This window comes from Peromyscus eremicus, chromosome 1, assembly GCF_949786415.1.
Source record: "Peromyscus eremicus chromosome 1, PerEre_H2_v1, whole genome shotgun sequence".
In the NCBI taxonomy this organism is placed as follows: domain Eukaryota; kingdom Metazoa; phylum Chordata; class Mammalia; order Rodentia; family Cricetidae; genus Peromyscus; species Peromyscus eremicus.
This window is the reverse complement of record NC_081416.1, coordinates 155203262-155215600: the sequence shown is the minus strand read 5'-3', so window position 1 is coordinate 155215600 and position 12339 is coordinate 155203262. Positions and strand designations below refer to the sequence as shown.

The window sequence follows — 12339 nt, the reverse complement described above, 5'->3', positions numbered from 1 at the left end:
GGTGGCAGTAAAATTGACTCTGATTGGTCGAGGCTCAAAGCGAGCCAATGGGAGGCATGCTTGTTGTGAAGTCTGTGGGTCCGCGGGAGCTGGGCTGTGCGGAGCTGCCGGGGCTGCAGGGCTGTCCTGCTGCTAGTCCCGCGCCGGGCGCCGGAGCTCACTGCCCACAGCCGGGATGCTCCTCAGCTTCCGCAGGAACCGCCGGAGCCAGTTCGTGAGTAACGCCAGGGGCATGTTTTCCAGGCCTGATGTGGGGGCGAGGCGGTGGCACTGCCAGAGAGCATTCAGTTCCAAAAGCCCTGACTTCGTGTTCCGAAGAATGCTTCCTCTCCAGAGTCGGCCACGTTCAGGAAGTACTGTCTCCCTTCAGGATTCTCCCCTTGGCCGGGATGTCCCCTCTGCACCCCGCACCACGTACTCGCCTTAGCAGGTCCATCGCGTCTGCCCGCCGAGTCTCACCCTTAGGCCATGCCACCCCGTCCTCAGCCTCTACCTGGACTGCCTCGTTTTCAGCTGTTTCCTAGGTTCCCTGTTTTCACCTCCGAGGTTCCTGAGATGCGCTGTCTACAGAGCAATGACGGGGACTTTTAAAACCGCAGATCCGATCACGCCACTGCCGTTAGTAGATCCCACTGTCCCCGACCCCACCACACGCTCACTCGCCAGACACACTGGCATTTTCTGTTCCTCCTTAAGATCTTCTTAAGGCCATCGTGTCACCATGTGCCATGTATTGTCTTCCTAGGCTCATTCTCTGATCCCTTGCTGTTTTATATTTCTTGTTCTGTTTGGTTTTGGTTTTGAAATGGGGTCTTAACTATGTAGCCCTGGAAACTTGCCACAGTCCTCTTGGCTCTGCCCCCTGAATGCTGAGATTACAGTTTTACACCACCACACGTGACTTCTTACTCATTTTTCTAGGATCTTGACTCCAGCAATCCATGGACGCACACTCCCTTTCCTCTCACCACTATTTGTTCATCATGCCAACTTGGTTTGGTGGTGCTAGGAATCCATTTCAGGGCCTTTTAGACCAGGAATAATATAGCACACACCTTTAATCCCGGCACTCTGGAGGCAGGGGTAGGCAGACCTCTGAGTCCAAGGCCAGCCTGGTCTATGTGGTGAGTTCTAGACTAGTCAAAGCTACACAGTGAGACCCTGTCTCAAGGGAGGGGGAAAAGGCAACTGTCCCAGGCCCCTTTGGACACTAGGCAAACATTCTGTCACTAGCTCCAACCTCCTGGCAATAACCTTTAAAAAAGATATTTTTTTTTTGAGATTTATTTATTTATTACATATACAGAAAAGGTGCCAGATCTCATTACAGATGGTTGTGAGCCACCATGTGGGTGCTGGGAATTGAACTCAGGACCTCTGGAAGAGCAGTCAGTGCTCTTAACCTCTGAGCCATCTCTCCAGCCCCAAAAGATGTACTTTTAATTATGTGTAAGTGTCTTAAGTGTGAGTTTGTGCACTTGAGTGTGAGTGCCTGTGGGGGCCACAGGCATCGGCTGCCCTGGAGCAGTTGTGAGTCACCCGATGTTGGTGCTGGGAACTGCACTCAGGTCCTCTGGGCCATTTCTCCAGCCCCCAGAAATAACTTTAAGTGACCCACCCAGCCCTTCTGTCCGGCTTTGCTTTGTCACTTCCCTTGTTCGTCTTGTCCCCTCTCCAGTGCAGAGGCAGTGGAGACCGTGTGATGCCTCTGTGGCGTTTCCCCCAGGAAACTCCTGAAGGGCTGGAGAGACGACTCAGTGGTTAACAGCACTTGTTGCTTTTGCAGAGGACCTGGCCTCAACTTCCAGCACCCACATGGTGGCTCACAGCCATCCCAAATGCCATTTCTAGGGGATCTGATGTCCTCTTCTGACCTCCACAGGCCCAGGCATGCGTGTGGTGTGCAGACATATATGCAGACAAAACATTCATACACATAAAATAAATACACCTCAAAAAGAAAGGCAAAACAAACCCCCCCGAAGGAACCCTTCTTCCTGGGCCATTTTGATTTTCCTGTCCCTTGCCAGTTCTCATAATTTTGTGTTCTATAACAACAGCGTGGGTGTTTTTTCACTCTATGCCCCGGACGATGAAGTCAGGGCATCTTTGTTGTCATGGCAGCCTGCCTCTGGTAGGTGTGAGTGAGTGGCTGGTGCTCAGAAAACAAAGATTGGACAGGGCTCAGAAACTTGAAAGACACCCACACCCCCAGTTGGAGTGGCGTTCCCTCTGACTTTTGTCATATGTAGGGGCTCGTTTTCCTACTGTGCATCTTGGAGACAAGCTCCTCTCAGAAAGGAATCAGTATGCTCAGTTCCAGAGCTGAGAACCACAAGAGAGGCACCTGCTGCTCAGGGGTGGGAAGGCCTGGGTGACTTGCCTGGGGACAGTGCTGTGTGCTGGAAGCCTGGAAGGTAATGGTCATTGTAGTCATGGCTTCTCTTGGTGGCTGTGACCTGTCGGGAAGTAACTTGTGGGAGTAGAGGTTTACTTTGGTTCATGGTTCTGAGGGGATGTGCTCCATCCTAGCGGAGATGTGGCCGTGGGTGGCTCCATGGTGGCAGGAGTGTGTAGTGAGTGCTCACTCCTATCTCGGCAGACCAGGAAGCAAGGGAGAAAGATGCCGGTGCGTGGCTTATGTTCTCCTCTTTCTTTGGTCTGAGCCCCCTGTCCCATGAGTTGGTTCTCTTCATATTTAGGGTAGGGTGTCCCAGCTCTGTTAATCTTCTCTGGAAATCAGAGACACCTGAAGGTGTGCTCATAATGCACCAGTGGTTGATTAACTCTGTCAGGAAAGCTGAAATCAGTCAGGAAGGCTGCTATAAGGAAGAGAGTGAGAGGACTGCTTCCGTGGGCAGCGTGATGGCGTGCCCTGGAGTGCATGCGCTTTCCGTGACAAATGGGAACAACAGGAGGAGGGGACTCCTGACAGGACTGGATCCCTGGTGTGGCCTCAGCCTGGGAGGTGACGCTGGGACAGGACCAGGCGATTCCTCCTCCCGGTGACCTGCCTTGTGTTTCATTGTGCAGAATCACATCATCCATGGCTTCCTCCCAGCAGCCAGCATTGCTCCGAAGCCAGCTGTGCCGCGCGCGCCTCCTCCCCGGAGCCCCAACCCGTCTCCAGAGAGACCCAGGTAGGTCTCGAGCTCAGCAGCACCGAGGGCCACCGTTATGCTTGACCGTCAAGTAGACGGGCTGGAATCAGATCCTTTGCGATATTTACCACTGCCCCGTGATAGACTTAATCCAGCTTCTCTGAGGAATGATGGACTTACTTAGGGTCTGTCTCCTGCAATGTAGGGTCCCAGATTTCTTGATTGGATGCAGTCGGTGCTTATTAAATTGAGAGCCCCGAGTTTATGTTAGTCCTTCCTTCTTCTCCACTCTTTCTCCAAGGGAATGGAGGCCAGGGCCTTGTGCATGTAAACATGTGCTCCACACCTCAGCTTTTTGTCCATCCATGTTAATAGTGCTTCCAGGAGAACGTTCTTTCTACATACAGTTCTGCCTCTTTTTTTTTTTTTTTTTTTTTTTTGTTTTGATTTTTGAGACAGGGTTTTTCTGCTTACCCCTTGCTGTCCTGGAACTCACTCTGTAGACCAGGCTGTCCTCAAACTCACAGAGATCCACCTGCCTCTGCCTCCTGAGCGCTGGGATTAAAGGCATGAGCCACCACCGCCCAGCTACAATTCTACCTTTTAAAAGAACTACTTTCCAGCACTTGGGAGGCAGAGCCAGGCGAATCTTTGTGAGTTCGAGTCCAGCCTGGTCTATACAGTGAGATCCAGGGCAGGCTCCAAAGCTGCACAGAGAAACCCTGTCTCGAAAAATCAAAAAAAAAAAAAAAAAAAAAAAAAAGAACTACTTTGTGTTAAAAGGAAGGAACATATTCCCTGCCAGGAACTGGTGTTCCTCACCCCTCAGTGCTCTGTGTACCAGAGAGCCAACTCTCTTCCCATTCCTGGAACCACTGCTTATATCTGCCAAGATTTTAGATACTAAAAAACTTTAGACTTGTTTTTTTTGTTTGTTTGTTTGTTTTTTTTTTAAATAGCGTCTTACTTTGTAGCTCAGCCTGGCCTTGCATTCGAAGCAGTCCTCCTGCCTCAGCCCCCTAAGAGTGAGTTTAGAAGTGTGAGCCACCATGCCTAGCTAGTCTGATTATTTTTTTCATTGTTGCTGTTTTTAAAATTTTATTTTTAGCCAGGTGGTGGTGGCATATACCTTTAATCCCAGCACTCAGGGAGGCAGAAGCAGGCGGATCTCTGTGAGTTTGAGGCCAGCCTGGTCTACAGAGTGAGTTCCAGAACAGACAAAGCCACACAAAGAAACCCTGTCTCCAAAAAAAAAAAAAAAAAAAAAAATTGAAAGAAAAAAAATTATTTTTAAATTATGTGTATAGCCTGTGCCTGTGTGTGTATGTGTGTGTGTGTGTGTGTGTGTGTGTACTTGGATGTGGGTACTCTTGGAATCCAGAAGAGGACACTGGGTCCCCTGGACTGGTGTTACAGGTAGTTGTGAACCACCCAGCATAGGTGCTGGAAGCCAAATTCAGATCCTCTGCAAGAGCAGTGTGTGCTCTTTAACCACTGAACTACCTTTGCAGTCCACAGCTAGTCTGTTTTCAGTCCATATGATACATTGATTTGGTTATTCCCTGTTAGTAAGAACCAATTCCACTCCAGGGTGCCACTTTCTATTTGGTCTTCTTTGGTACTGATATATTCCATGCATTTGATCAGTATATAAACTCTGAAGGGCTGGAGATACGGCTTGCTAATCAGCATTTGCCCAGCATTCACGAGCTAGCCCCTGGGTTCTATCCCTGATCCCGGAGCAGGAAAAGCCTCTGTGGTGTTTTAGTGTTTGATTTTGCCTGCAGTGTGTAACATGGATAGCCACTGTTAGTGATCACTGTGCCAGGTAGTCTAGTGAGCGCTGAATGAGCAATGTCTCCTTCACTCTCTCCGTAGCACTGTGGGAGGGCCCTGTGCTCGGCTCTATTTTGGGTCACCTGTGAGGTTCAGGTGTCGACCACTGGCTTTGAAGGTCAGGGCAGTAGCCCCACCCACTGGTATGGAGGTGGTCTGTCCAGCTCATCAGTGTGTGTCCTATCATTGAGACTTAAGTGTTCATGCCTCTGGCAGTGGCTCGAGGCTGAGCTTTCCATTCCATGTCAGCAAAACGAAGAGAGAGTTGCTGCATGGGAGCATGTTGTGAGCTCCCTAGGATCCTTTCTTTTCTTTCTTCCTTTTTGTTTGGTATGTATTGATGTTTTGCCTGTGTGTACATCTGTGTGAGGGTGTTGGATCCTCTGGAACTGGAGTTATAGACAGTTGGGAACTGCTGTGGGGGGGCTGGGAATTGAACCCGGGTCCTCTGAAAGAGTAGTACATGCTCTTAACCACTGAGCCATCTCTCCAGCCCAAAGGTCTTTTTCAAGAATGACCTGGTGGGCCTGTAGAGATGGCTTAGCCATTAAGAGCCTGTACTATTCTTGCAGAGTACCAGAGTTCAGTTCCTCTCACTACATGGAGCAGCTCATGATTGCCTGTAACTCCAGCTCCAACATTTCTGGCCCTCTTGGGCACCTGCACTCACTACATATACCCACACACAGGTGAACCTACATACTCGTAGTTAAAGGTAGTAAAAAAGTCTTTTTTTTTAAAAAAAGGGGCCTAGTCGAATATACTTGTAATTTCAGCACTCAGGAGGCTGATGCAGGAGGATTGATGCTAGTTCTAGGCTAGCCTAGGCTACATAGTAAGACTTTGATTCAAAAAAATCTTTATTACTACTTTTGAAACTTTTAAAGGTTTGTTTTATATGTATGAATGTTTTTGCTTGCTTGTATGTCTATGTATCACATGCCTGCTTGTGCCCTCGGAGGTCAGAAGAGGGTGTTAGGTACCCTGGAACTGGAGTTACAGATGTTTGTGAGCGACCAAACCTGGGTCCCCTGGAAAGGCAACATGTGGTCTTAACCACTAGGTCATCTCTCAGCCCCTTAAAAGCTCTTATTTTGACGTGATTGCCGAATGACTCACCACAGTTGTTGGTGTCCCACTGCTGAGTGCCACTCACTCTCTGTCCTCAGCGGCGTCCGGTTTGGCCGGTCTGCTTGGGAGTGTGGATCTCGAGGGTGCACTAGAGTAGTTTTCATCCACACTGACTCTGCAGATTTTTGAAGGTGGTGAACATCCACAAGTAGCTAAGCTCTAGATTCTGTTGGGTGACTCATCTCCAGCACACTTTCCTGGCGGCTCTGTACAGTCAGGGGCAAGCTAGCCCTTGTTCATTTAGCCTTGTACGTTTCTGGTCTCTTTGAAGAGACAGTTTTGGGGATGTGCTTGTGGGGGTTGCTGCTGTCCCCCCTTTGTGGGTGGCAGAACGGCCCTCCTTGCCATTCTTCATCATGGCAGCCACTCTGCTAGGTCTGTGTTGAAAGGCCGAGTGTAAGGGATTGTCTTATTCGTCTTTAAATTTCTGGACATTTAATGGGTGTAGTTCTGAGGTTATAGGGAAAAGCCACTCAGCTCCTCCTGTGTTCTCACCCAGCAGTAATCAACACATCACTCCGGACTTCTTCCTTCCTGCAAGTAGACAATTAATTCTTCAGTGGGCAACGGCTGGGTCTTCTCTAACCCAATTAAGTTCTATGACTATCACCTAAAGATTGTGTCAGACCCCCGCCCCCCCCACTGCCCAGCCCCCAACTTCAGATAACAGACACAGGCCCAGTGGTTTTGCCTGGGTTCTGACCTGAAAGTAAGCCAGTGTGCTCACAACCCTGTCTTTATGTTGCATTTGATAGAGTGGTTCACAGATCCTGGGAAAGATGCGAAACACAGCCCTTGGAATAAGAGGTAGTTTGTCCTGCGCTAGAAATGAGTGGCCTTGGCCTGGGAAAAGGATCCAGGTTCTGAGCTAACTGTGAGTGAGTGTGGCACTGAAATATGGATTCTTGTTACCTTGAATGGCATGCTTCAGTGTGGAGGAGGTTAACTAACTTCTTTCTGTAAGTCAGAGAGCAAAAGGAAGTCATAGATCAGGGCATTTACCAAATACAGTGGTTGTGATATCGGGGAGGCAGGATACAGCAGAGCATGGACTGTCTGTAGGTTTGGGATGGTGGATCACAGCTTTCCTGGGGTTCCTGGAATCAACTGGTCTCTTAAGTTCAACAACATGTTCCAAGAGTTTTACCCAAGGCACAAGGAGATTAGGCCAGATGAGAGGTTGGTAGTAAATGGCTGTGAGGTCACCTCAGCTTTTGATCTTGCAACCATCCATCTCTCAAGTCACATAGTTCCTGTTGCCTGTCAACCTGCAGGGCCTTCTACACTGATGCGGCTTCTTTGGAGGACTTGAGTTTGCGTGTGTTTATTGGTTTATTTTGGAGGCTATTTTACTCTTTATTTTGATCTGCTTTGAGGTAGGGTAGCTCAGACTAGCTCCAGACTTGTGACCCTCCTCTTTCAAGTCTCCCAAGTGCTGAGATGACAAGTGTGTGTCACCATGCCTCGCTTTATAAAGGAGACTTTTTTTTTTTTTTTTTTTTTTTTTTTGGTTTTTTGAGACAGGGTTTCTCTGTGTAGCTTTGTGCCTTTCCTGGAACTTGCTTTGTAGACCAGGCTGGCCTTGAACTCACAGAGATCCGCCTGCCTCTGCCTCCTAGGTGCTGGGATTAAAGGCGTGCACCACCACCGCCCGGCCTTAAAGGAGACTTTTAAAGGACACAACAAGGCATCCGAAATGATCCAGAGGGTGAGGGGTTTCTGTCTCTGTGGAGTTGAGATGTATGTGTGGTCAGCACCTAGAGGTGCCCTTCACCTTCCACAAGTCCCCACACATTCTACTCATTTTCGGGGAAATGAGTGCTGCTGATGGAAGCCGGTGCCTCACACCCTGGTCTTGTGTGTGTGGCAGCTTCATTGTATAGGTGCAGCTGATGCTTGACATTGGTCATCACCTCCAGCAGCCCTGCCCCTCCCACTGCAAGGTTAGGGGTGGGACAGGTCTTTGTTCTCTATCTTACTGAGCCGAGACAGGTCTCTCATGGAATTAGAAGCTCGCCTTTTTGTCTAGGCTGGCTGGCCAGCTAGCACTGGAAATACAGATGGGTGTTTTTGTTGATGGGTCTTTTCATCATTATAAGTTGTGTGTGTATGTGTATATGTGTGTGTGTGTGTGTGTGTATGTGTGTGTGTGTGTGTATATATGTATGTGTGTGTGTATATATATATATATGTGTGTGTATATATGTGTGTGTGTGTGTATATATATATATATATGTTTTTTGACACAAGGTTTCTCTGTGTAGTTTTGGTGCTTGTCCTAGAGCTTGCTCTGTAGACCAGACTAGCCTCAAACTCACAGAGATCCACCTGGCTCTGCCTCCCAAGTGCTGGGATTAAAGGCGTGCACCACCACCCAGCCCTATATATATTTTTAAAGTCAGGGTCTCACTATATAGCCCAGGCTTATCTAGAATTTGCTGCATAGACCAGACTGGCCCCCAACTCACAAAGATCCACCTGCCTCTGCCTCCCAAATTCTGGGATCAAAGATGTGTGCCACCACACCTGGCATAAGTCCTCCTTTATTTCATTTATTTCATTTAGATCTTTCATTTTAATGAGAAAACTATTTGAATGTAGACTTTGCATGTCTGACTATGTGGATTGACAAGCTGGTGTTGCCACATCTTATTGACTAGATAAAGTCTTTACAAATCATTTAATTGCTCTAAGAATGGACTGCATAAATTCGATTCAGTCAAGGCAAAAATTAGATGGGGATTCCAGTGGGCTATTGTGGGCTGTGACTGAGCTGTCCGTAGCTAATCAGTAGCTGCACTGGGGTAACCTGGTCACTTCAGCCTGCATCTTGAATGTCCGTTGCTCAGTGCCTCTGTGGATGTTTCTCTTCCTAGGTCTGCTCTGGCTGCAGTTATCCTGGCGACCACGTTGACTGGACAGACAGTGGCCATTCCCCAGCCTCGCCAGAGGTCCCGGTCTGAGAGTGACACCTCCCACGTTGAAAAGGACAGCTTCATCGAGCCCTATGCCACCACCTCAGAGCTGAGGCCTCGGTAGGGACATGCTAACAGCTGTGCATCCTCTCATGGTAGTAGAGGGCAGTTCAGCAAGGCCACTCTGTATGGGGCCACGTGTTGGTCATAGTCACCAGGCTGTCGTCACTTGTATCCAGGAGGCACTGACAGGACATTAATTGTTCTTGTAATTTTTTGAGACAAGGTCTTCCTGTCTAGACCAGGATGGCCTCAGACTACATTTCTCATGCTTCAGCTTCCCAGGCAGCTGGAATTACAGCAGTGTGCCATGGAACTTCACATCTCAGTCGTGACTCTTCAGTCACAGTGGCTAGTTGCTGGGTGTGATGGCACATGCGTTTAATACCAATACACAAGAGGCAGAGGCAAGCCAGACTGTTCTACATAGCACCTTCCAAGCCAGCTAAGGCTACTTGCGAGACCCTGTCTCAAACAAACAAACAAAAAGCAAGCAAGGGCAGGAGAAGATGGCTTAGCAGTTAAGAATACAGCATGTAGCATGTGCTCTTGAGTTTGGTTCCCAGCACCCACATTAGGCATTTCATAACCAGGGGGATCTGATGACTCTGGCCTCCATGGGCACCTGCACTCATAAGCATACACCTACACACAGACACTCATACATATACATGTAGCTAAAATAAAAATAGTAAAATTAAATATTTTAACAAATAAATAAATAAAGCTTTACTAATAGCAGATGTGGAGATGGCTCAGAGGTTAGGAGAGTCGGTTACATTCCAACAGACCCAGGTTCAGTTCCCAGCACTCATGTTAGGCTATTCACAACTTCCTTTAACTACAGCTCCCGGGGAATCCAGCACCCTCTTCTGGCCTCAGCTGACACCTGCACTCACACTGATATACACACGTGTGTGCACACACATACAAATAAAACTTTTTAAAAATACTAATAGAAGATGAGTTGTATATGTATAGAGTATGAGTATGAAAACAAGTATAAAGAAATACTTAATAGCCAGGTGTGGTGGTGCACACCTTTAATCCCAGGGCTTAGGAGGCAGAGGCAGGTGGATCTCCGAGTTCACAGCCAGCCTGGTCTACCAAGCAAGTTCGAGGATAGCCAGGGCCATTACACAGAAAAACCATTCTTGAAAAAAAAGAAAAGAAAGAAATACTTAGAGGGACAGAGCAGGGAGAACAGACCTGTCTTCATTCAGCCTCCATGTATTTTATAGTTGAAATACTTCTTTGGCACAGACTTGGAGACAGTGCATTTAAGATGTGTATAACAGCTTGGTGGGGTAATGTGTGCCAGTAATCCCACACTTGGGAGACTGAGGCAGGAGGTTAGGGTTTTGGGCTAGCCTGGTCTGTGTAGTGAGATCTTGTCTCAAAATAAATAAGAATAAATGTGTTTAGTATCAGCGTCAGGTGCTAAACCTAACCTCTTGTTTGCTTGTCTTACTTGTTAATGGCCTAACACAGGCAAAGCTGGCAGAATGAGCCGGGAAGAACTTCCTTACCGTCCTTCGAGACTTTAGGCTGCGGGGAGGACGGGGATGCTGAAACGCAGGTGTCAACCAGCTACAGGGAGTCAGAGTCCGGCACCTGGAAGGATATAGGAGATGGCAGAGATGCTGCCTATGCTGTGCCTCACAGGAATCAGGTGACATCCGTGTTCCCAAACTGCTTCCCCCATGTCACCTATGTTAAACTGCCCAAGACACGTGAGAATGCTCTGTGCTGTTTTCCATCTCCTCCATTGTCCCGCCCCTTTGTCTTCCATTGTCCCGCCCCTTTGTCTTCCATTGTCCTGCCCCTTTGTCTTCCATTGTCCCGCCCCTTTGTCTTCCATTGTCCCGTCCCTTTAAATAAAAATAAACAATTATAAACAATATTTTGGGAATTTGGACATAGCTTTTCATACTACTTCCTGCTGGTTGGGGGTGCTGGCAATCTTATGGGGATCCTGAGAAAATTAAGAATTATGGTCACGTCCTGACTGGAATAGTTGTGAGGCTGCATTGTCTGAGCCAGTTGCCTTGAAGCTGTTCTGGATGTTAGATCACCTGGGCCATGGTGTCATTGGAGACCTTTCAGGGTGTCTTCAGTGGTCAAACCATCTTAGCCTGGAAGCAATCCATAAGTTCTCATCTTCTGTGGAAACAAAAGCAGAACCTCTTTTCCAAAGCAGCGTATCCTTAGACACAAATTTTGAAGTAAAGATACCTTTAAAATATACATATTGGTTTAACTCAGCAGCCTTTATAATCAAATGTCTTTCTGCAGTTAAAAATCCCAAAGACAGGGCTGGAAAGATGGCTCAGAGGTTAAGAGCACTGACTGTTCTTCCAGAGGTCCTGAGTTCAATTCCCAGCACCCACATGGTGGCTAACAACCATCTCTAATGAGATCTGGTGCCCTCTTCTGGCCTGCAGTCATACATGCTGTATACATAATAAATAAATAAATCTTTAAAAAAAAAAAATCTCAAAGACAGTATAATCCAGACTCTCTGTGTAATTTCCATCTTTATGTCGCTTGTTTTTATATTACTTTTTCTATCTCTTTAAAGACTTTATTTTTTAAAACTATTTTTTTATATAACTGCATATATTCCTTTTTCTCTCTCTTCCAAGCCTACATACATTTTTACACACACTGTAAACAGTTTAGAGTTTTATTCCATCAGAATCTGTCTTATTGTGAATCTATAATCCTTCTCTGACCATGAGAGATTTTAAACTGCTAAGCTGAATGGCTAGGGCCAAAGCCACAGCCCTGGCTGCTGACTCCGCCCCCCTCAGCTTCCCACCATGGCGGTGGTACATTTACAGTCAGCTCTGGGAGCCCTGCTCACCACCAACTCTGGGAAGCAGTGGGTCCATGCCTCCAAGAAGCGGTGTGTGACCAGAAACCTTTTTTTTTTGTCTGTACTAGCAAAAGCTAAATCCACCACTCAGTGCGATGCAGGGCTTGGAGAAATCTCTGTACCTCGGAGGGGATCCGCCACGCTGTAGCTCAAGCCTGCGCTCCACGAACCCGCCATAGTGTAGCTCACGGCTTACCTGAGAAACACATTTAGGAAGCTATTTTTAGCTCCGTTTTAGATTTTTTTTTTTCTTTTTTCTTTTTTAAGGCTTTCTCAGGTTTTTGGTGGAAATTCTTGCTACCACGTCTTTGCACCAGATGTAGCTGGAAGTTTCTTTGGTCCTGCCTGGCCCTGCGGTGGGGACAAATCTTTCCCACCCACATCTAGCAGCCCCTTGGCCCCAAGTAAACACACAGAG

The 12339-nt window shown here is 47.6% G+C and overlaps 1 protein-coding gene across 4 annotated transcripts in view; it reads left to right on the top strand.

The window, feature by feature from the left end:
* The first annotated feature begins 66 nt into the window (after positions 1-66).
* The window catches only part of Cep89 (centrosomal protein 89), a 56275-nt gene continuing 44002 nt past the window's right edge, over positions 67-12339 (top strand). For 3 of the 4 annotated variants that reach the window (XR_009381668.1, XM_059274887.1, XM_059274903.1), the window contains exons 1-4: positions 68-214; positions 3034-3140; positions 8945-9103; positions 10535-10715. Coding sequence is in view for 3 of the 4 variants with exons in the window: in XM_059274887.1 (XP_059130870.1) it covers positions 176-214; positions 3034-3140; positions 8945-9103; positions 10535-10715 (486 nt within the window). In the remaining variant the exon portion in view is untranslated. Of the gene's footprint in view, positions 215-3033; positions 3141-8944; positions 9104-10534; positions 10716-12339 lie in introns of all 4 variants that reach the window. The other variant, XM_059274896.1, reaches the window with a different exon arrangement.